General features: G+C 37.4%; 1 protein-coding gene across 1 annotated transcript in view; it reads left to right on the forward strand.

Annotated features, from left to right (window-relative positions):
- Positions 1–369: 369 nt before the first annotated feature.
- NBN (nibrin) overlaps positions 370–25,792 on the forward strand; it is a 34,911-nt gene continuing 9,488 nt past the window's right edge. The window contains exons 1-9 of the mRNA XM_072410949.1: positions 370–526; positions 4,993–5,096; positions 6,118–6,235; positions 7,827–8,011; positions 8,857–8,966; positions 11,177–11,321; positions 13,663–13,938; positions 17,019–17,463; positions 24,540–24,620. Coding sequence (XP_072267050.1) covers positions 500–526; positions 4,993–5,096; positions 6,118–6,235; positions 7,827–8,011; positions 8,857–8,966; positions 11,177–11,321; positions 13,663–13,938; positions 17,019–17,463; positions 24,540–24,620 — 1,491 coding nt within the window. The 5' untranslated portion in view covers positions 370–499. The remainder of the gene's footprint in view (positions 527–4,992; positions 5,097–6,117; positions 6,236–7,826; positions 8,012–8,856; positions 8,967–11,176; positions 11,322–13,662; positions 13,939–17,018; positions 17,464–24,539; positions 24,621–25,792) is intronic.

The following is a 25,792-nucleotide window of genomic DNA, read 5'->3' on the forward strand; positions in this document are numbered from 1 at the left end:
CATCTAAGCTCCCTCTCCACCTTTCTGCTGTATGGGTCTACCCAGGGGCTAAATTGGGTGAAACATATGACTGCTCCTCTTCATTTGACAGTGTTTTGGTCTGACAGTAGGTAGAAGCTCTGTCATAGGAGAGCTCAATGCATATTTTGCCTACAAGCCCTGTTCTGTTAGAGGAACAGAGGATGGGCTCAGACTTGGAAGGTCAGCAATGACCTTCTTCAGCAAAGAAGATTGAATTGCTGAGTTTAGATATTCAATGAGCAAAGTGATCATGTCATGTATTTCATTGTTTTCTCCAATTGTTAAAAAACAATCATTCAAGCTTCTTGTGTAGTTAATCTACATTTTTTCTTCCCTCTCACCCAGAGTAATATATGAGCCTTTGGTGGTTTGCTCATCCTGTTTAAGCAATTTAGAGAAGAGTTCATTAAACCAAGCACTGCAGCTACTTGGAGGCCATATTGTAAACAACTGGACAGAGAAATGTACCCATCTGGTTATGACTACAGTTAAAGTGACTATCAAGGTAAGTCTTGTAGTTAGAAAAGAAATTGCTTTGTCCTTTTCTCTGCCATGTGCTGCTTTCCATTTTGCACCTTAGGTGGCTGAATGAAATTTGCATTTTTTTATATCATGGCAGCCATAAATAAAGAATTTTTAGGTGGCCATCAATGACAGCGTTTTTTTATTTTGGTGTCACAGCTGGACCCTTCCCAGGATGCAGAGATCTAAACAATTTAGCATGTCAATACATTTTGTTCTTTGGTATATGCTACCTCATAAATTAACTTTCCTGGCTGTGGTTTTCTTTGTTCATTTGTCCTGTCTTTGCATTTGCTTTTTCTGTTCGGTGCAGGAGAGCAGCAGTCACCGAACCGGTAACCCGCAAGAAAATTTTGGTGGTCCGCAGAAAAATTACCTGGCCGATTCACCCCCAACAAGGTCCTTCTCTTGACCCTCCTGATCATGTCCCCCATAGTCATAGCCCTGCCATGCTGTCCCCCCAGGATGTTTAGCAAGCAGGTCTGAGCCTGTGATGGGAGAGTGGGTGGGTTCTGGCATCATGACGTTATCTGGGGGAAGTTTCTTCCCCTTTGAGTGACACACAGCTCCTCGTGTATGCGCAGGATTTAAAATGATGAATAATGAATTTAGTGGTCCCTGAGGTTGGGGACCACTGCAGTAGAGGACCACATTTTTGTTTTGGAGTGATATGGTAAAGTGGGACTGTTTATGACAGTATCAAAGTGGTGACTGATTTAGGCTATTTAAAACAAAAACAAAAACCCTTCACTTGTGTTGAGTTTAAAACCTAAGTGTAAGCTTGAGAGTTTCAAATTAACCAGCAAACTTTAATTAGAACAGTGGGTTGCTAGGATGGAGAATGAGGATGACAGCTAGGACCTTGCAGGTCTTAAAACAGGTAGTGGCACCTCCTTTGTTTTTTTTTTTTTTGACCTATAGCATGTATTGCTTTTCAGTTAGAACTTCTCTAAATAATACATGTTATTTCCTTGTGTTAAGTTCCTAGTGTACCATCCATTTACAGGTAGTCCCTGGGTTAAGGACATCCAAGATACGGACACCTCCTAGATAAGAAAGGGGCTTTGTTGCTTGATCTTTATGCAGCCTCTTGTAACTCTTTAATGACCAAGACAAACTCCATAAAGGCTCCATTGAGGCTCCATAAAGATTTTTTTTTTGCTTTGTTTGTAATTAACTCACAGTGAGGAATTATATACAGTAACTGACACCACGCTGCCTAATAATATTTTGAGAGAAACATCTGTCCTAATTGCATTTATAAAAATATTTTACCTGTTCGCACTTACATACAAATTCAACTTAAATCGTACCTATACTCATAATTTTGAATTTACATAAAACAGTAAAGAACCCTTTTATGTAGGGTAAAAATTCTGTTTTTTTTTTTTTTTTTGTGCAAAAAAAAAGGGTGCAGCCCCTAATTTGTGGCTGCCTAGGTGGTCAAGAATGAATAGGAGCGGAAAGCCACCTGGGATACCTACGTCAGGAGTCCTGGAAGGGTCTTGGGCGCTCCTTCTATGCAGAAGGAGCCTTTTTGCTCAATAAGAGAAATTTGCCGATCCCACGCATGCTCAGTGACATCGGCAATTTTTTTTTTTTCATCCTACGTCACCCGATCTTACGCCTGGGTCGGGTGACATAGGATGAAGAACCCAGAAGAAAAGACGGAGATGGCGGCACCCGGAACGCCAGCTCTGGAACGAATGTTGGGACCATGAGGGACCAGATGCTGGACACCCCCGGAATGATTGGTCTGCCCTGTGGGATTGAAGGTAGGTGTGTTTTTTTTTTTTGTGTGTGTTTTTAGTATAGTTCCTCTTTAAGAACAAACCTTCAATCTCTATCTCGTATGTAACCCGGTGACTACCTGTATATATAGAATATTTACAGTATGTGAATTCTGAACTTCACTGAAAGCTCATCATTGTGAGCCAAGCTAAGCCTGCAGGCAGTAATATAGTAACAAGCCAACAATGCAGCTTTTATTTCCCTATTTAATTAACACTTGAGAAATGTTCTGAAGGAAAGCACTGAAAAAGATTCAAAACGAAAGACAAGGGCGGACATTTCTTTGCTTTTAAATTAGAATGAAATAAGTGGATTTGTTCTGCCAGCAAAAAAGTTTAAAAAAATGCTTTATGTAACTATGACGTTTGCTCATACAATGGCACAGATAGGAACACACAACATACTCACACGTTTCATTTTCCTGACCGGATATTAGCTACTGTTTATTGTTATGTGTTTCCTCTGTTGACATTTCCCTTCCCAGCTGAGTCTGGGATATTTCACACCAAATAATGAGCAGGTCCTCATCTGAAATTCAATCTCTGACCTGATTCAGATATTGAGGGCAGCTGGAACACAAATAGCTGCTGCGATGTCTGGATGCTCTGAGGCTTGAAATGATTTTTATATTTGTTTATACTTGGTCATTTGTATAATGATACCACACTTCCTCTCACTTGTACTTGTTACTATTTGCATGGTTGATATTTCTCTGCTTTTTATAATGGAGGATATTTTCAGAATTAAAATGCACCTGTCATCCCACAGCAGGGAAGGCTGCAATTTTAAAAACATTTTTCATTTGGGAAACTGTATTAGGTTTCTTAAGCTTTGATTGGTGATGTACCTCTATCACAGACTTTTCAGTGTCTGAGTACCAGGTTTTATTCTACTAAAACTTGTTTTATAACACAGTTTGTTTTTTATGCTCTCTTGAACTTTGAGAAGTTTGTGTTTTTTTGCTTTATGTATAAATCTTGAGCACCCATTAAATTACCATGTGCCACATCTCTGTACTTTCTTTATGGTTCATATTGAGTGTTCAGGCATTTTTAATTTAAATGGCTATAGAAACCAATATTAGGAAGATCATTATTTTACTAATGTATTTATCTTTCTTAAAAAAAAAATCATATTATTGGTCCGCAGGATTTAAAATTACGAATCTACTGGTCTGTGAGGTCCTAAAGGTTGGCAACCGCTAACCTAAACAATGCAGAAAAAATTGCTTGTTTACAGTCAATATGAGCCCTTATTTTGGTCAGTGCTGTGCTATATGGGTACTTCCAAAAATAACCAAATAATCAATTCTCTGGAAACATTGACCTTGTGACATCTGTTACCTGTGAAATATTGGCTTTTTTCATTTTATATCAATGTGACAAAATATTTGTGTTCTATACTGAAACCTTTTGATTTGCTCTATATAGGTTTGGCCACACATGTTGTAAAATTTTTGGTATGTGAGTTGTTGGAAAAGGAAAACCAGACAACATTACCATGTTAAGGTTTTATTTGTGCCCCTCTGACAATCCTTACCTACAAAGTTAACATTTAGAGCACTCTCGCTCGTATTCTGGTCAAAAGTATCGGAAATTAAACGTTATTGACATTGCTGACATTCCGCCATTAGCTCTTACACGCGGCTACTATATTATGTTCAGGAAGCAATATAACAAATCTGTACTGTATCATTTACTTAACGCAGCAAAAGCCTGTATACTGGCGTTTTGGAAACAATCAACTCCTCCTCCCATATTCCATTGGATAGGTTGGGTAAATGACATAATGGAAATGGAAGACATGATAGCCACATACAACAACCGCTCAGAAAAAAATAATCAAACCTGGTTTTACTAGTTTCAATACAAATACTCAGATGAATATGCCCTGTTAATGAGAGATGCCTCTTCTACAGCACCTCCTGATCACAATAGACAATCGTGGTTTTTGCCTGAGGATTTAAAGGAAGTAATATGCAAGTAACTATACTGTCACTTTCCCCTCCTCCCCTCTCTCTGTGCCCATAACCCCCTCCCCCCTAATGTTCTCCCCACAATCCCAGTTACCCCCCACTTTCCGGTTTGTTTTTTCTTGTTAAAAATAGAAAAACAATAATGCAACCCTAGAGATAGGGAATAGACTGCAATAATAAAAAAAAAAATGTTGTAGCATTGCATTCTTTATTGTAGTTTGTTTGGTTGCAATTAAAAGTAAATAAAAAAGAAAGTAATATTTGGAGCCTATCCTGCTTGGTCTGTGTAGCAAATTTTAGCTTGGTATATTTTAGAGTTTTACTGCTCAAGTGTTTCTCTTGCACACTGGCTTCGTCATATTAACACGATGTGGAACAAATGCTGGCCTGTGAACAACATAGGCTCGATTTGCCTTGCTTTGCAGTACAAATTATCTCCAATATGACTTGCAGAGTTCTTGAAAACTCAAGGCAAATCAAGGTAAATCCAACCTCAGAGCAGTCATCTACACTGTACAATTATTGTAAATGGGAATTTGCTGACCTTCCTTTGATAGATGGTTTTAATGTATATGAAACATAGGTAAATATCTTACAGAAGCCATTTTACATATTTTTTAAGTGATGTTTTGAATACATAAATTACTTTGTCCGCTATAGAATATTTTTATGTTCTTTTTCAGACAATATGTGCATTAATTTGCTGCAAGTCCATTGTGAAACCTGAGTTTTTTAGTGAAGTGATTAAAGCCATCAAAGGAAAACAAGTACTACCTTCACTTACAAGGTATTTCTCTAAACATCTGACATCTGCAGACTGATTTGTGCTGTGGTTGATGTGTGGTAATGAACATCAATTCCACATAAAACCCGAACCTCACTTTTAGACCTCCAATTTGCTTGCTTTGAAGGGCATGTCAGTTAAGCATGAAAATATTGTATGTATACTACCTGCTAAAGTGATAAAGATTTCTTCCACTCATTCACCTTGTGCAGCAAGCTACTTTGGCTCTGAATTTTCTCTGAATCTTAAGAGCAGGCCATGCATGCCTACTGAACACCAACATCTGTAATGCTAAAGGAGGAATCTTATACAGGTGGCACAGTGACTCAGTGGTTAACACTCTGACCCTTGCACTGCTAGGTTTCAGGTTTGAATCTCGGCAAGGACACTGTTTGCATAGTCTCCCCATGTTTTGCGTGGGTTTCGTCTGGGCGCTTTTGCTCCCACATACCAAAAACATGCAGTTAGGTTAATTGGCTTCCCCCAAATTTGACCTTAGACTGTAGTCTAGACTGTAGTAATGACTATGGTATGGAACTTTAGATTTTGAGTTACTGATATGACCATATGTTTGCGCTAAATAAATACAAGTTAATAATAATAATACTGAATGATGTGTTAAAAAAAGCTTCAGCCTCTCAAAGCATAGAAAAAATTCTCCAGGAGCTGGAAGCAAAGTCAGTGTCCATTTTGTTTTATTTTCAGTCTATGTTTTATATAGTCGACATGATGTCTATGAGGTTTTCCTTGTGGTTATGTGTGGAACATCTACCTGATGTCAAAACCTTCTAAGTAAACTACAAAGAGCAGCTTTGGGATAATTGTCTTTCAGAAAATGTTACAAACAACTTTATGTATTTTTAGTATAGGGATTCAGCAGAAGATGAACAAGCTTTACTAGGTAAACAGCAATGTAGGAGTCAGGAGGGTTATGTTCTTTTGAATGTGTCTAAGTCTATGCTGGTAGTATTTATAATCCCCTACAACGTATTTAGAACATTTCCCTTTTTATTTTTTCCTCCAGCTATGTTCCAATAGTTGATGAGCCTTCCCTACAGAATGACTCCTTGGATGTCTCAGAAAATGAAATGAGGAAAACAATTTTCAAAGACAAAAATTTTCTCTTCTTGACAGCCAAGCAGGTATGTACTGCATATGATATTAGGGGGTCTTTATTTTATCTATATATAGTCTCCTATTCAAGCTTTTTCTGCACACCATTTGTTCTGTACTGTACATAGTGCTTATTTTCTATATTGTGACCATACCTGAATAAGTTGCCACTTGTCAGTCATGTAACTGCCCTTTCCTCCATTTATATTTTTTCACCTATTTGGAACAAGTATGCATATACGGACTTCCGACATATGCATTCTTGTTTTAGGTTAAATTACCTAAATGTCATTGAATCAAGAGAGTATATGTCTTTTTCAGAATACTAAACATAAAGGGCCTGATTTAAAAAAGCTCTCCAAGACTCCAACACTTTCATCAGTGAAGTTGGGTGATCCAACAAACCTGGAATGGATTTCTTTAAAGTCTTTTGCTATCACATGCTAGCAAAAGTTTTGAATCCTGGACCAGATCCATTCCAGGTTTGCTGGATCTCCCAGCTTCATTAATGAAAGTGTATCCTCTCCACCCATGGAGAGCTATTAAATCAGGTTCAAAGTGTCTGTCAAAAGAAGGATTTCCTATAAGACTGAGCCTTTCAGATTCCAACTTACATAGGAAATGTTTCTGCTGAAAAATATTTGTGCTCTTGCAAAATATGATCCATAATAATGCTTCCAGGTACAGGGAATGTATGTATGCATGTATGTACTTCACAGGATCTTTTAGTTGTCTGAAAATGAAAAAAGGGCACATGAAACAATCACCAATTGTCCAATCACCAAAACTGCCAGTTTGATATCATAAGCACTAACAACTACTATTTCTAACTTGGTGGAGCTGACTTTCTCACTGGACTTCATAAAGTTTGTCTGTGACATTAGGTAAGAAAACACATTTAACAGTAACTTAGCCTCCCTAGCTGTCTAATTCTGTCCAAATTTCCACGCAAAAAGCGGTACAATTTTTTGCATGGAAATTTATTTTTCATTGTAGGCTATAATTCTTAGGCATAACTCACTGAAATTTAATACATTTAACAAATTTAATAATAAACTTTAAATAACAAAACACAAAAATCTGCTAAAAAAAAATAAAATAAAAAAAATGTTTAAACATGTAATGTAAGTGTACAGTAGCATATAATATATATTTATATTATATGAATATTTCTTTGTATTTGACTCAATACAGCTATTTTGTATTGAATCCAATACAAAATTATTTGAATTTCCCTCCGCTTCGCCTACCGGCACCGAAGCATTCACCGGTGTCACAGATCCAGAAGGAAGAACGTGTCCCCAAGACCAGAACCAGCAGGACTCAGGGGGACAGCGATTGAACAAGGTGTTTTTTTTTTTTTTTTTTTTTTTTAGTTAAAAGCGACCCCTGAGAACCCCCTATGTTCTTTAAATATCCACTTTCTGACAAGAACCATAGTGTCTGTAGATTTTAGTGCTGTGTCCGTTTTTAACAAGTTTCACACATTTTGTCAGATTTCCACTATAATTAGATGAGTCTCCCACGTTTGAAGCCTTTTCCTTTGCTTTTTTTTGTTTTCCAAGTTTTTTTCTGGTTATCATGTTAGTATGACTGTATGTAAATTTTAATTTTGTGCAGCACAAGAAATTGAGTCAAGCTATTCACTTTGGAGGTGGCAAAGCCCACCTGTTAGCAGGAGAATTGAACAAGCACCTTCTAGAAAACCCCAACACATGTGTAATCGATGTGGGAACAACAGAATCTCAGCTGTCTGAATCCCAGTCACCAACCTTGGTTACGTCAATCATGAATGTTCTTCAAGGGTGAGATTACAATAAATATATATTTACAAAGCCATGTAAAAAAGAATATTTATTTTGTAAAGTAAAAAGAGACCACAGTACAGTGAGAGCAAAATAGGTTCTTCCTAGGCAGTTTTTGCTTGGTGGATCACTCAACAATTTTTAGTTCTTGTCTGACTGGCTGTCATTAGACAACAGTTCAGTCTGGGCTTTCTACTGAGAGAACTGTCATTGAGTCTGGGCAGCCTGCCCACTCTTTTCTGTTTTTCATCCATTGTTTACCTATAAAATATTGTGTTCCTATAAAAATATACATACGTTATTCCTAACAAAGCATCATCACGTGCATATCACTGAATTCTACACAGTTTGTTTTATGTTACATTGAATATTGGCAGCAGTAGGGACATTCATTATATTACCTTGTCCATAATTTACCCGCAGTCTATTTACCAATCAACGTATTAGAAAATGTATGCCTGTCTGGGCACAGAAAAGACCAGAGGGTTTAGTGAAATCTCTTACCTGTGTAACACACAATATAATTCTTAACCCACTGTAGAGGAAACAATCCTATTTAAAGCGACAGATTAAGAACAGTTTTGCTGGGCCTGCTTCAAAGCAGGGCAATAAGAATGGTAGGCCAAACTTTTATCTACTTTATTACATCTCCAAGTCCCAGTTCTTGTATTTGATGCAGTGTGTCTTGTCTCAGGCTTTTGATGTAAATTCTACTTACAGCTCACCAGGGTCTTGTTCAATTTATGTGATAACACAACACAATGAAACTCTTGTGGATTCTTGTCAATGACATTCCTTGTTCTATTGTGTTACAAGAAATGCTAAACATAACTCTTGTTTTACAGTAAAGGATTGCGAGCTATTCCTGAAGCTGAAATTGGTTTAGCCGTTATCTACATGTCAACAGAAATATATTGCAATCCTCAGCAACGTGCAGGGAATAGAAATGAGACAGGTATGACGGCATTTATTCTACTTTCAGCTAGAGAAAAGTCAAATTGTAAATTGCAATTCTTTGGTACACAGACCCTGGACTGTTGTTAAATGTCAGCTCTGTTGTTTATAGGACAACTATATTGGATATATTAAATCCATTTTATAATCTATTTAAAGTTGGGGTGCGCGTTCAGGATACTGGGGGCGTCCAGATGTATTAGTATGGGAAAGGTGGAAATAATGTCTTCTGTCAGGCCTAGCCAGACTTGCTTCTGCCTGTTTCCAGGATACTTCCAACAATTTCTGTTGTACAAGCTCAGGAGCACAGAAAGGATCCAACAGAGGTTTTGGTGGAAAAGTCTGTGGAAGACAATGTACTATAAAATAATAATCTAAAAATAAGTAGTAATTCTTTAAATTTATTCTGTTCTATTCTGTTATATATAGCAGGTAATTCCCTAGCGTTTGCTTCAGGCACATGGACTTGTAATGGTAGCTCCCAGTGGAGTCTTTGTGGGTGCATTCATATCATACGTACCTAGATCACATTAAGTCATTCTAAGAGGATCTTTTAAAATCCTATTTATACTTTTTACACCCCTACTGCATGATTTTAGTCATTTCCATATAATTTGTTTTTAAGGTCAGATACAAAGATTGACCATAAGTCTTGTTTCTCATCTCACACCTTCCCATCATAACAGTTGGAAATCTTTAACCACTGACCAACACATAAAATAACTTAATAAATATAAATATCTATAAAATCTATATCTACATTACCATAATGATCAGGGGAGTGCTCTTTGCATAAAAAGATTCTCTCTCCTTCTTGGTTAGGAAGCATGAATCCCCCCTTCCTCATTACAGATGTTTATTTACGAGGTAGAAATTTCTTATTGCTCAAGGCATCCCTAGCAACATCAGAAGGAACACCATGTTAATATACAGAAGAGTGTGAAGATCATGCTGTAGAATCTGTGAGTCATCATGCCATGAATAGAACATTTCTAGACATTGCATTGTCTGTCCCACTTGCCACAATTTGTAATTTTTTATTCCATATATGTTTAGATTGTTACGTTTCATGGTTACTAAACTGACTTCTAACACAATGTTTTTTTAGATGGTATTTACCTAGTATTACTAAATTACTGAAGAAAATACATTTTGAACAAATGTGGTGTTGCTGATCATAGTGTTCATTCTGATTTATTTTTTACCATGCTACACCATGCACCATGCTACACATGGTGCACACAAGAAGATCTTTTTGCAGTCATCCGATCAATGTGATCAATGTTCAGATTGTAAATTTATTGGTTTGAACCCCCAAAACCTACACACTTGTACAATATTCTGCCCTTCTGATCATTTTGATATTTTTTTCTTCCTCATTGATACCCTAGTTAGATGTACCAACACATCCAATTGCCTTTACATGTGCATTTCACCAGCAGTTGCTCATGCTTTTTTTTGCCTGAGGTTTATTATTATTATACTTTAACATATATTAATAACATATTAAGCAGTGCTGTACAATAAATAGGGGTTGCAAATTACAGACAAATACAATGACACAGGTGGAGAGGAGGACCATGTCCTTAGAACTGGGAGGGTAATGGCATGTTTGAAAGCTTAGTGGAAGATGCCAGTGGAAAGAGAGAGGTTAAACAGTTCAGTCAGGACAGGGCTCTAAAGTTTAGCCCTTCAGTATACTTTTTGTGTATTCTCATTGACTTGTATGGGGTGAAAAAAACGTCCTGACGTAAGCAAAGACTGCATAGACAGGTCCTAGAGGACTTAAAGAATTGTATTTCTATTTCACCTTAAAAAAGTAACAAGTCCTTCACTGGAAGTTTGATGTCATTTTCTCAATGGGCCCTGCACTGATTGTCTTTAACAGTGCTAATATACAATGATTTTTTACATGAGTTAGATTCAGAGGGAGATCATTTTGTACTTTGTGATTTCATTCTTGAAGTCAGTCTGAACACATGTTAAATGCCTATGTGCACTTTACCTTTTTTAGTAGAAGTTATAAATCAAATAAACGCAGCTGGAGGCTTGGAGTCGGCGGTTCATCTGGTTGTTTTTTGTTGCTTTTCTAAAACAGTTCTTGGCAACTGATCAGCATTAAGGCCAACTATTCTGCAAATATCCTTCAGAAAAATGGTATTGTAAATGCTTTGCTGATTACTAATTTTATTTAATTTTTTTACTGTTTAGAAAAATCCACTAGGTGTCATATAGTTGGATCCTCATTTTCCTCCAGCATGGCTGTGACTGTCAATGAGACTATATTGCCTGTATCCACGTTCAACACTACAGTCTATGTTGCAGATACAGAGCCCCAAGAACAAACTCATAATTGGTATGTTGCCTTTTCAGGAAATGTTATGTGCCTTTAATATGTTTTTTTAAACATTTAGCTATTGTGTCTTTTTTATATAATCATAAATGAAAAATTTATTTTGGAGGATTCCCCTTACAAGGACTGATTTTAAAAATTATATTAGATCTGGGACTCCTAGGTCAGCGTACAGTACTTGTATGCTTGTTATAATATTAGGTGGCATAATATTAATTTATATATATTACAGTGTTCTCCCCAGCACCCTTTTAGCTGGGTGCACCACGGTCACCACTCGGCTATTTTTTGGTTGTTACTGATGAGATTGATAACAATATAGTGGTTGCCACCCACCTACAGTTTCTTGCCACCCAGCTTGAACAAAATTCTGGCTTCAACACTTATATATATATATATATATATATATATATATATATATATATATATATATATATATATATATACACATAGTTCTTCCCAGAGGGTTTTAGCCGGTTGCTCTGCCTGGCTGCTTTGAATACCCCGCCGGATGCACGGATCTCAGTGAGGCTGCTCTGTGTCATCCGTTCAGGATTGCTGCCGATGAGAGGTGAGCACACACAGTTCAGCCTTCATGTGAAGGGGACACAGGCATCCCCACCCCCATCTCATAGCACGAGCTCGGATTTCTGCCTGTGAAATGTATCCACATCTAGCTCTGCGTGTGAATTCTGCATCCTCACAGCTCTGTGTGTACAAACCTCCATATCTCCTAAACTGTATGTCACAATGACCTGTAATTTTCAGGGTGTACAGGGGACCCTCATAGATACTAGTTATTACAATTTTAGCCCCCCAGCTTTAAAGAATTTCAAGATATGGGGGTCACAAATGTAAAAAATTATGAAAATTGAACTTTGGGGTTGCTGTTTCAGAGGAAAGTGCAACTAGGAGTCCTAAATTGAAAATGCAATTTGGGGACCCTGGAGCCACTAACATAGCAAGGAGCATTGGGGTGCGGCCCCTAAATATTTACCTACCTGTCACAAATCTATACCTATGAAACTACTGGTCTGCTTCTCCTCTTTGTACACCAATTTCTCTGAGAGTGGGGGTACAAAACTGAAAATATAGGTGCAAGTGTCGGGCACATTCCCCCCCCCCCTACAATCTCATTACTACAGCCTGTTACCAATCCTAGGTGCCCAGCACTTACCGCCTGTTACCAATCCTAGGTGCCCAGCACTTACCGCCTGTTACCAATCTTAGGTGCCTAGAACTTACCGCCTGTTACCAATCCTAGGTGCTGCTAATATGAGCTAAGCCTAACTTGTTACACCACATTCATTATACTATTACACTACTACAAAGGATTAAACTTAGAACACTAGTAAGTTGGGTCACAATACACGGCAGAGTACAGTTGTGGCAAAATACATAGAATAGAAAAATTGGATATACTAACGGGGCAGGCATTACAAAGTTGTAACAAATAATTGGGAGAAGGTAGAACACTGAAACAATAAGAGGTTACTGGATACTCATGGCATAAACAACATAAAATGTGCATCATAACTGAGAGTAAATGAGGTGGGGCTTTTATGTATTTTTTAAAAAAATGTGAAATCTCTGAATTAGGAATGCTCAAAGCTAAGTGGTTCTGTCTTCAGTCAGTCTAGGGAGATCTGTGAATGGGAGTTTGCAGCTCTCCTCTCACTCCTCATTATTTCCCCTTTATTTACTAGCTTTTAAAGAATATGGTGGCAGCAATGTAATGTTAGTATTTTGTATTGAAGATTGTATTGTTATTGTAATTGTATTGTTAGTATTTTGTATCAATACTATACAGCATTCAACTACTTCAACTAGCCGAGAAATACAGAAAAATCCAAGTGGCCATATTACAAAGTTTACATATGGTCAAACGTTTTCCATTAGATGGATGGAGCATCTATCATTATCAACTGCTTGATCCATTTGTTTCTCCTTTGACACAGTATACCCCTAAATTCCGCTAGATTGATGTCATGCTGGTAAATATACAACTGCAAATGCATCACTAGTGGTGGAATCACCACCACAATACATCATGCTGCCAATTATAACGTACTACCAAAAGTACTGCATTAAAGTAACATCTTTTTGGCCCAACCAAAAGGGGACCACCCCAACAGGATAAAGAAGGTGGTCTGTTAGTAATCCTCATCACCGACCAAATCACTTGTCTGACATGGGCATCTCTTGCCCAAAATAGAGACTTGAACCGTAAGAGGAATAAAGATAAGCTCTAATACATGCATAACTAAGCGCACATCAATCATTGTGTCAAATTTTATATACCAAGCCATTTTATTTTACTATTTTTACCTATATTTTTCTTTAGGATGGATATAAGCAGAGTTCGAGAAGTTAAAGAGACACCCAAAAGCAGTCGTAAACACAACAGCACTAAATCTGATATGTGTGTGGACCGTGATCTGCAATCAAGTTTCAGTGGGCACTGCAAAACTTCTTTGTTTCAGGAGCAGTCAAAGCAACCAGAAAAGAAGAGCCAGACAGTACTGTCTGTAGAAAAACCTCATTCACAAAAAGAGAAGGCCTCACAGAAAATTGTATCTTCTAAGATGCTGGATTATTTTCAGCCGGTCACCAAGAAAAGGTATGTACAAAAGTGGCTTCAGTTATCTAGGTTTCCGTGTTGTTCTTTATGTTAAATATAGTTATAATGCTATTTATATGCTGACAGCGTTTGGTGATTTTAAATTGCTGGGTGAATATGTATTGTACCCTCCTTTACAGGTAATGAGGGTTGACATTTTAGCTATGATGCCAGTTTGGGAAAGTTTGGGCCCCCCTTGTTTAGACTTGCTGGTTCTTTGCTCTGCAAACGTACGACAGAAAGGTGTAACTGCTGCTGGTCTCATTTGATAAATACCATTTTTGGGACTTTAACATTTTCTGTGCCACTATACTTGTTCTGAGTCAGTATATTTAAACTTGTCAAAGTCAGACCATTTCAGCTGACATGAAAATTTTCTAAAATAGCCCAGCAATAGCAGCTTTCTTTATTCTCTCATGACAAGTATACATTAACATTTTTATGGATAGTAAACTGTATGGATATTCTTATAAACTGTTATTAACTGTATATTTCTTTGTTAAATTTAACTGATTGGTATGCATGATAGCTCTAGGTTCCCTTCTACTTTTATACATCCACGTTTCTACGTTACATTTCAGTATGTACCCCTCACTTAAAGTCTATGTTGGCTGTATACCCCTGGTGTAATGCACCCTCTAAAAGCCCTATTAACAGAACCCCATAATTGTATTTTAAAAAGTAATATTTATTTTCAAGCAATCTTTTTTGTTTTAATTAATTTAAACTGTATTGCAATAAAATAAGTTTGCATGCCTAATGGAATTTTACATTACAGTACAATAACCTTTCCTTGCTCCGTCAAGAGCGCCACCACCTTCACTCAGTCTTTTTCTGGGTTATGGATACTTGGCCATCTTTATTGGCCAGGCCAGAATGACTTTCAGGCAGTTCATTATTTCCAAGCATCCCTGGCATATCCCAGCATCCTACACTTAGCTGTGCATGCACCATTTAGTGTTCTTGTGAACAGGTAGGTAAGTATGTTTTATGGCTGAAGGGATAAAGCCTGTCCCTTCTCCAATAAAAAAAAATCCTGCCTGCAATTTTTTAATTGTGAAACTAAAGTTTCAGTAAAAGTGTATCAAAATTTATATACACTTTTTGAATTTAAAGAAGGGTTTACAACTGTCAGGTCTTTTATTTATTTTGTTTCTTGTCTGTGATTTAGTGGGGAGATTTCTTGTCCCAGTGACACAGCAGGAAGTAAGAAGAGTTTACTGGAAAGGGACAGTATTATTATTATTAAACAGTATTTATATAGCACCAAGATATTATGCAGCGCTGTACATTAAATAGGAGTTGCAAATGGCAGACAGTGACACAGAAGGAGAGGACCTTGCTCAAAAGAACTTACAATCTGAGAGGGGATAATGCCCTTGGTAGATAGGGATGATATCTCTTGTTTCTGTGACACCTTTAAAAAATGTGTATTTACTGTCACTTTTTGTACTGGACACAATGGTCACTAGTATCAATAAAGCGGGGAATCTTTCTGGGGAAGGGAGACCCTGACAACTGAAACCAGGCAGAGTTTCTTGCTCTTTTCTACTCTATTCCAAACTAAAAACAACTGCTATAACTCTTTATAATCACTTTATTTGGCATAAATGCCCAGGTTACACAAACCACATGCTGAAAACATATTATTATAACATATACATTGTAAAAGTTGGCTGAATAATTACCACACACATTTGTTTATAAAATATAGAGGAAGATATAAGTTTTACATATCTCATGCACTCAGGCTGGGTGTTTCTGTTTTGACTGCGGTCTCCAGTGATAAAACTTGCTTTCTTTTTGTGTATTTAAAACAAATGAATGGAGTAAATGTTTGTTCATTAATCACAATGAGATCATATAAAGAAGTCAACATTGAAAGCCCATAATATGTTATTTGTAATAACAGCGATATTTTCCCAAAAATATTTAGGATTTTCTGATAACTAGAAAAACAAAGAATTTGTAATGTAGTAAAAAGAAAATGTTCCAGAAGGAGGGAAAATTGAGCCAAAGGAACTTCAGGAAAATTTACAAAAGCTAATATCACTTGTATGTCAGGGAGAATATTTTGTCATATTTATACATTTATATAGAGCTGACATCTTCATGTGAGTTTCAATATCATAGACATTTCAATGTCTCTTACATAAGTGCACAGACTAATGTCCCTTCCATAGATAGTCCTTTGTCATTATCATAATCTAAGATAAACAACATAAAAATTGTCAATCCCCTATATTTTTACTTGCTGCCACATCCCTAATTAAACCAAGTCAAGTAAAACCCAAGACCCCATTGGGACTTTTAAGGCAGCCAACATATTTATAAAATTAAAACCATGTTTATTGAGATCATTATTTAAAAAAAACAAATATTAATAACAAATATAAAAACAAACCTTCAAATATCCCCATTCATATGTACAGTTTTCACCCAAACAAAAAAAGAATACAGATATAAATATCATATATGTCGCAATCGTAAAGGGGACTTACAATGAATGTAGAATGTCAATCATAAATGTGTCAACGCGTTTCGCAGATATGAATTAGCTTCATCAGGAAACAATTATATGCAGAGGAAAGATAAGTACAATGTAAAGATCTAACGCTACTTTTATCTGAATGGAAGTCGTTCAAGGAGGGGGTGCTGCAATCGTATAGGCATGGGTATCCAGACACCACTAATTAAGCTTTGTAAATCGGCTGTGAGGGCCTTAGTCAGTGTGGAAGGGCTTACTATTGGATAAACATCCAAGGCAAGACTAATCTTTCTATTGAAGTCCAAATGATGCCGACACAGAGGAAAAGAATTCATTCCACTAACGTCTAAAAAGCAAATTTATATAGCGCTGACATTTTCTAGTGACCTTTAGAGTCTCTTACAGAAGTGCACAGACTATAATGTCCCTTCTGTAGTCCTTTGTTACTATCATAATCTAAGACAAATTTAGGGGGAAGACAATTAACCTAAATCTTAGAATTTGATTCTTCTCAATATCAGTCCTTTAAATATTTAATCTTATGAAATAACAAGTATGAAAATACATTTTTATTTTTATTTTTATTTTACAGGGATAGAGAGGTGGATGAAGTACCACAATCTACTGCCAAGATAGCTAGAGTGGAAAGCAGTGTCTCTTTAGGTTCAAATCCTGTTAAAGCTATCTCTAAAAAACAATCAAAAGACTCAGATAGGCTTTCTCCTAATGATGTGGATTTAGATACAGAGCCCAATGTGTTCTCCAAAGAGAAATCTGACTTTTCTAATGGGTGGAATAAAGATAACAATGAAGCATCAATGCCAAGTGTGGTGAAAGATGTATCCACGAAGAGGAAACAACCTGATGATGATTTTGTGGACGAGTCTGACTTAGAAAATGATGACATTAGTGATGAAGTGGAGCAAAAAATCCCCAAAAATGATCCAATTAAGGTTAAAAGGCAACGCTTGGATTCAGAAGGAGAGTCTGGAGAAGACATTAAAACAGGGGTGCTGGGAAGGCATATACAAACTACGGTAAGTAATCGGTAAATGTGCCTGGTAATTTGTTTTTGGTGAAATGTAATTATATATTACTTGCTATCTTGTTTCTGGGCAAACTAACAATCTCCCATATAGCCTTCCCTCGGATAAAGCAGTGGTCACATTACTGGTCACATCACATTACAGCTACACTGTAGCTCCAGATCTTCTCTTTGCCTGAGTTTATATTTGGTGTGGTCCTTTTTTCGTCTGTCTCATCTGATCCCAAAGAATACCCATAAAACCTAATAAAGCTTTATTTGACCCAGACTAGTTAGTGTGTCCATTCAAACCTCTGTCCAATGCTAAGAGCACCTACTTTCGGCACTTGAGCATCAGAAGTGGACTGTGAAGCACTGAGGAAGGTGACCTGGTCTTAAAATAATTTTTTTAAAACCTTTGGATGGCCAGGTGTGTGGTGTTACCCGGGGAAGAGTTGGCAGCAGAATGCACTGTAGAAAGTAGACAGGTTGGGCGAAGGCAGGGAGATCTTGAATATTAAGTCCATATTTTTGAATATATTGTGATACCGTAGAAATTTATTTTATGCATTTTTGTAGATTGTTGATATCTGTTTCCTGAAGATGCAGAGTAAGTCCTGTGATGTACATTGTTTGCAAATGTTTTTATTTTTAAGCATTTTGCTTTTTTATTATATGTAATAAATGTTTTTTTTATGTCATTTTAAAAATCATTGAAAATATTTAAAAGTCACATTATTTGGTTATTTATCATATGTGCGTGTGTATCTAAGGGATGTGGCCATGTTGATTTGAATTATCATGTGGTGTTAGCTTTTTATGCACCATGCCTTGATTGATCAGGTCTGTTTTGGCAGCAAAAGTGTGTGTGTGTGTGGGGGGGGGGGGGGGGGGGGGGTGGTTGGGCTAAATATTAGGAAGGTATTTTTAATGTTTTATCTGAATGATATAAATCTTTCTTTGGACAGTTGCTACAAATCCATGGTGACCAGTGGAATATCTTCCCTAGCCTGCTTGTCTGTTGACAGCTGTAAAAGTTTTCCAAGTAATAATGGTCACCGGAACAAATAGGATGAATATGACGAAGACTTGAGTCATAAAATCCAGATGTTTTTTTTCCCCCATACTCAGCTTAGTGTAAGTTTTCACTAGGTTTATCAGATAAACTGATATTTTGTGAGGACAAATCTATTTTATATTGCTCATTAGTTTTTGTATATAAAAAAGTAAGCAATACAGTTGATCTAACTAACATCAGACTGCACTCTGCCAAAATGTTTCATACTTGTGTTGTTTGCTGAGTCTGTGGTGAGCCTTTGTCTGCTTGTCACAATCTATCAGTCACACACATATGCACAGAAATAATATGATCAAATGTGTTCCTGGCATTGGCTTCCTCCAAAGGTATGCTGCAAAGTAGTGACCTGTAAGAGCCATTTATTGGATGGGTAACTGTTCTCACATCAGCGGACTGGCTTAATATATGGTGTTACATCATTACATAAATCTTTATTCACAACTGTTGTTTACTGTTGAGTGCTCATTGGAATTATTCTCATATTCTTTGTATAGTGCATTTAGGAATTGGGTGATTAATATTTTTAACTAGTATTCATATAGCGCCAACATATTACGCAGAGCTTTATACAGTCCATAGTCTTGTCACTAGCTATCCCTAGGGGCTCGCAATCTAATGTCCCTACCATAATCATCTGTCATTTACACAGTCTAAAGACAATTTTAAGAGGGAACCAATTAACCTAACTGCATGGTTTTGAAACAAGGAAAATGCAGCACCTGGAGGAAACCTATGTAAAACTACATGCAAATAGTGTCCTGGCCAAGATTCAAACCCGTGATCTAGCCCGGCAAAGACCAGAGTGCTAACCTCTGAGCCACTATGCCACCAGGCTGGCAAACAATTGTCCCATGTAGTGACACAGCCAGTTGTAAAGTGTTACAGAGATTCTAATCCCTTCCTATTCTACAAATAATATTTTGTTTTTTGCTCTCTACCCCGGTTTTAGAAGACTTTACCTTCTTCCTGTTTAGTTTGACACCTATCAATTATTTGTAACTGAAGGTTAGTTTATGAATAAACAATATGTGATATAAATTCAGGGTTCCTGGATATTTCTTTTTTTTTTTTTTTTTTTTAGTAAGGGGTGATTTTATATATTTTTTGTTGTCAGCAGAGTGTGACTTTAAGCCATATATTAACTTTACTTTGGCAAAAAAACAGATTAGTTTTAAGTGGTTTTGTTGTCCTGGAACATTTATAATTAAAAACATCAATTTGTGTCTGTGCAGAGTTCAGGTTATTCTGACCCAGTTTTATTCAGCAAAGGGATTACAACAGTGAGGAGAGCCATAGCTCTGTGATATGGAAAAACACTCAGGGCTATCTGTTTTTAGAATGACGACAGACTTCTACATAGAATGGAGGACCCATGAGTGGCAATAATACCTTCCATTGCTCATTATAAATGTTTATATACCAAAGCAGAAGGTGAAAGATTATAGGGGGCTTCAATATGAAAAGTGAAGAAATGATTTCTATTTATATCAAAATTTTTCTTCTATATTGTTCTTGATAGGGAAAATGTGATTGGCTACTATGAGCAGTGAGGAGCAGGAAAAAACAAAAAACATATTGTCTATATTGTCTGATATCTATGTTTCATTATTTATCCAATATCCTCTGAAACGTCCTGAATTACCTGCATGATACCAACATTGCCACAATGGCAGCTGACTCACTTATGTCGCTTATATGATCAATACAGTAGAAAACAGAAAATACACTGGGACATTCAAATCCCAGCACAACACAAGTCATCTAGCAATTATAAACTTGTCATTTGTTACACTTAGAACCTGTTACATTTATTAGCCAACATACTTACAATATAAAACACAATAAAAATATTAACAGAGGCCAGTCTGTGGGTGAAGGTGAGAAGTGCTCACCTCTGAAGCCGGGAGTTTGTTGTCTGGAAAGGGTGCTTAGAAAACTTGTGGAAATGCTCTGTTTGTCGTTTTGTATGATCTTTGGGATGAGTTTTATAATCCATGGACGGTTGTTTCAGATCTAAGAAATTATGAATATTCTATACAGTGAAGGAAAGAAGTATTTGATCCCCTGCTGATTTCGTAGGTTTGCCCTCTGACATAGAAATGACCAGTCTATAATTGTAATGGCAGGTTTATTGTAGCTGTGAGAGACGGAATAACAACAAAAGAACCCCCAAAAACCCAATGCTCCAAAGTCAGAGCTTGATGTGCATTGTAATGAGTGAAATAAGTATTTGATCCCCCATCAACCAGCAAGATTTCAGGCTCCCAGGTGTCTTCCCTGTATGCAGGTATTGAGCTGAGAGCTGAGCTCTGTAAGGGAGTGCTCCTAATCCAAGCTTCCAACAGTACCTGTATAAAATACACCTGTCCACAGAAGCAATCATAAAATCAGATTCCAAACTAGCCACCATGGCCAAGACCAAAGAGCTGTCTAAGGATGTCAGGGACAAGATTGTAGACCTACACAAGGCTAGACTGGGCTACAAGACTATCATCAGCCAGCTTGGTGAGAAGGTGACAACAGTTGGCGTGATAATTCACAAATGGAATAAACACAAAATAAATGTCGATCTCCCTCGGTGTGGGGCTCCATGCAAGATCTCTCCTCGTGGAGTTTCAATGATCATGAGAACCGTGACGAAGCAGCCCAGAATTAGTGGGGAACTTGTCAGTGATCTCAGGGCAGCTGGGACCATAGTCACCAAGAAAACAATTGGTAACACACTGCGCCATGAAGGCCTGAAATCTTGCAGAGCCCACAAGGTCCCCCTGCTCAAGATAGCACACATACAGGCCTGTCTGCAGTTTGCCAATGAACATCTGAATGATCCAGAGGAGAACTGGGTGAAAGTGTTGTGGTCAGATAAGACCAAAATTGAGCTCTTTGGCATCAACTCAACTCGCCGTGTTTGGAGGAGGAGGAATGCTGCTATGACCCCAAGAACAACATCCCCACCGTCAATGTGGAGGTGGACACAATATGCTTTGGGTGTGTTTTTCTGCTAAGGGGACAGGACACCTTCACTGCATCAAAGGGATAATGGACGATGTACCATCAAATTTTGGGTAAGCACCTCTTTCCCTTAGCCAGGGCATTGAAATGGGTCGTGGATAGGTATTCCAGCATGACAATGACCCAAAACACATGGCCAAGGCAACAAACGAGTGGCTCAAGAAGAAGCACATGAAGGTCCTAGAATGGCTAGCCAGCCTCCAGACCTTAATCCCATAGAAAATCTGTGGAGAGAGCTGAAGGTTCGTGTTGCCAAACATCAGCCTCGAAAACTTACTGACTTGGAGAGGATCTACAAAGAGGAATTGGACAAAATCTTTCCTGAGATATGTGCAAACCTGTAGGCCAACTACAAGAAACGTCTGGCCTCTGTGATTGCCAACAAGGGGTTTGCCACCAAGTACTAAGTCATCTTTTGCGAAGGGATCAAATACTTATTTCACTCATTACAATTCACATCAAGCTCTGACTTTTGAGCACTGGGTTTTTGAGGGTTCTTTTATTGTTATTCTGTCTCTCACGCCTACAATAATCCTTCCATTACAATTATAGACTGGTCACTTCTTTGTTAGAGGGCAAACATACAAAATCAGCAGGGGATCAAATACTTTGTTCCCTCACTGTATATGATATTTGGGATGCTCTATCTGTATTTGATACCTGAACTTGCCTTACTGTCCAAATATATTTCTCCTGCCATATTTGTTGGACGAGGCCAATACCTTCAATGATATGATCAATTCAGTTGATCTCATATAATTCGAGAGGAAGTGGATTACAAAACGTGTCGAATAAGAAATGAGATTGGCCTCATGTTAATATTTTTATTGTGTTTTTATATTGTAAATGTGTTGACTGATATATGAAACAGGTTCTAAGTGTCAATGACAAGTGAATAATTGCTATTTGATTTTTTGTTATGTGCCTCAAAAGTCCCAGTGTATTTTCTGTATTGATGCTATAATATTAAGAGATGTGGCTGACGAAAAAAATATCTTGAATGAGGTTCTTTACTTTTGACTGTCACTTATATGACTCTTTTATATTGCATGCATATCCACTACTGCTGAAGACAGATGCGCACTATTGACTGAAATCCATGACTTTTCTCTGAGATATAATACATTCATGTTACTGCACCAAATTTATCATATAAATATAGAGTAAATGAGTTACCACAGTAAAGTGTCAATGTTAGTGCGGGAATATCAGCATTAATTGTTTGGCTGATACTAGATATCATATGTTAGACACCCTTGCAGTTGTTCTCAGCTACCCACTTAAGCAACATTGTCGTACAGACTGGGGGGAACATACAACTGGAGAGTTCTCCCCAGCCCCTTTTAGCCAGGCACACAACCCAGTTCTCTTTAGTAACCACTCGGTTGTTTTTGTGTGGTTACTAAAGAGTTGGGTCACTACAGGTCAATACAGGGGCTGCCACCCACCTTCAACTTCTTCCCACCCGGCTTAAAAAAAATTCTGGGTTGAACAGTGAACTGACCCCAGCATTGATCAGAATATTAACTTCCTGGAAGTGTCAGATTCCAGCTAAACTTAATGTAGTGATAAGGAAAAAGAATGTTCATGACTCAACTGTCACCTGTAAGTAGTGGAGATCAGCAGGAAGTATCGGTGAGAGCAGTGGTGGACCTAAAAGATTGACATTCCTGGAAGTCTCTGTGTCCCTGCAGATTGCCTGCAAAGCATTGTAGTAGGTTTATATACAAATTATACATTCTAATAAATCAATAAAAAATACCAGAAATTGAATTTTTATGGCATAAAATGATGGTATGTAAGTGTAAAATACTAGCAAACTTTATTAAATAATATCCTTAAAAAGCATAGTGTAAAACATCAAAAGAAGGCTATCTACAGTATGGACTCAAATTCTTTCAATACGCTTTTTGCTGACATTAATGTCTGCTTCATCAGGGGTTATTTTGAGACATCAGCCCAATTAGGAGACAGTTGTTCAATCCTGTATAATGCTGATTTTGACATTGATGTGATATGTACAGAATGGCAGAAGGGAGAGCAGGATAGGAAAATGCCTGCATTCCAATCCAAGGGAAAGCCTCTGTAATAATGGTGAACTTGTTGGACATTGTTGTGCAAAGAGAAAATTTGGGGTAGAGGTGGTCTTTGACCCCCTCTCTGTGGGACCAGTCTTGGGCTGTTGGCTCCCCCTGCTCTCCTTTCCTGGCATTCTGTATATATCACATTATTGCTAAAAACTAAAGGCATTACACAGGATTGTTTTTGGTATTTAAAATAGATTTCTAAAAGTTTGGGGTGGGGCATTGTGTTTTATGATTGGTTACTATTGGAAAAAAACGATTGTTTCTGGTAAATCAAGTAGGCTTGACATTACAAAAGTTGTATTATATCTTGAAAATCCTACGTTATCAGCTTATTCAAGGCCTATACTGGTTGCCTGAAGTTATTTGTTGTGTTTAAGTTGTTTTATAGACATTTTAAAAATAGTATACAATGTTGCCTGTGAATGACCATTCCATCTATAGTCTGGATCCCCTTAGATTGTATAGGGCTGACTTAACCAGGGAGTTTGGATCCAGTTGTTCTTGAACTGTTCTATCCTCCAGTTTGATCCCGTATAATCGCAGTAGCTTTTATTTCCCCTCGCCATCTAATCTGATCATAAGGTCAGCTTTTAATAAGTCTGTTTGTGTCACATTTTGGCTTTGGCCAGACATACCAGACTATTACAGACTGATTTCATGGCCCTGTCCATTTTCACAAGCTCCACATGAATAGAGAGGGGAAAACTTTCTGCCAGCTTTACATTCCAACAATTGTTGCAGCGATGCTTCAGAGGATTAATTATTTTTAAGTAATGTGGCATACTTTGTTTTCCACTAATTGAAAATTCCATGCACAGATTAGTCACCATTCACAGCGTTTGAATCCTGGTAACGATGCCATATTTTGTTCAAAATGTTTTCATGCTTTTTATTTTTTTTTATTTTTCTCAGACCCCTCGGCAAAGTGAACAGAAAGTTAAAACTGAACCGATAATAAAACAGGAGCCAGAATCCCCGTATGAGGACAAAAAGGTAATTTTGATTGTGGTAGGTATAGATGAGTGTTGGAGAAGCTGTCTGAACTCCTCACAACTGAAACTTCCTCTTGCAATGCGCTACAAATTTTACATGCAAGGTCCTGCTGTACACATATTGCTCAGTCATCAGGCCAAGTTCACTGAAAATTATCTCAGTAGGACTCGAAAACGGAGTAAACCCACACATACACGAAGAGAAAATGCAAACTCCATGCAGATAGTGCCCTAGCCAAGATTCAAACCCGGGACCTAGCACAGCAGAGTGCTAACCACTGAGCCGCTATGCCCCCCTGAAAAATACAATAAACAAATAATCATCAGGACAGCAAGGGCAAACAAATGCCCTTGGTTCTAATTTTTCCCATTTCTACAAAATAATGTTTTGTTTTTTTTGTTTTGCTCTCTATCCCATTTCCGTTGATTATATTGTAGCAGAAGGTTAACACTATGATTAACAAATTTGATATATATGTAGGGTTCCTGGATAACTATTTTTTTCAGTCACCATTTACAGCGTTTGAATTCTGGTAACAGTGCCATATTTTATTTAACATATTGCTTGGTTATCAGGCCAAGTTCACTGAAAAGTATCTGAGTATCTCTGTGCTTAGTTTGCTCTGTGCTTGGTACACTGACAAGCACAGTAAATTGCAAGCAAGGCTCAACCTTCCCCCTTGAAAGTTCAATATACAACTCATTTTACTATGTTTTGTCCCTTGTTAAAGGTCCTAGAAAATACCTGTTTGCCACCCAAAATTGCACCCATTGCTTTAAATTTCCTTGTGAGCGGACACCACACAGTAGTTTTTTTAACTAATTGTCAGTCAAGCTTAGTTGTCGTCTTGCTAAATTACTGAATCCTTGTCCCTCTCCTCTTATCTCCACAACATTGACAATGATTGTTTTCTAGTCCAAGAACTGGAACATCTCCTTGAAGGAAGCTTCATTTATGATATTTTGCATTCTACAAATTGCATTCCAAAAAAAGTTTGGTATTTATAGTTGCTTATTGTAAAGGTTTACATAGACTTTAGGAGTTCATCTATATATTCCCATACACATCATTTGTTCTTGTTCTAAAAATAGAATAGAATCTTATTATAAGGGTGAATGAAGCGGTGCCTTTATCTTCAGAGTCATAGCTTGGCACATTCACATACCGAGAAC

The sequence above is a fragment of the Pyxicephalus adspersus genome, chromosome 5 (genome assembly GCF_032062135.1).
Source record: "Pyxicephalus adspersus chromosome 5, UCB_Pads_2.0, whole genome shotgun sequence".
Taxonomy (NCBI): Eukaryota; Metazoa; Chordata; class Amphibia; order Anura; family Pyxicephalidae; genus Pyxicephalus; species Pyxicephalus adspersus.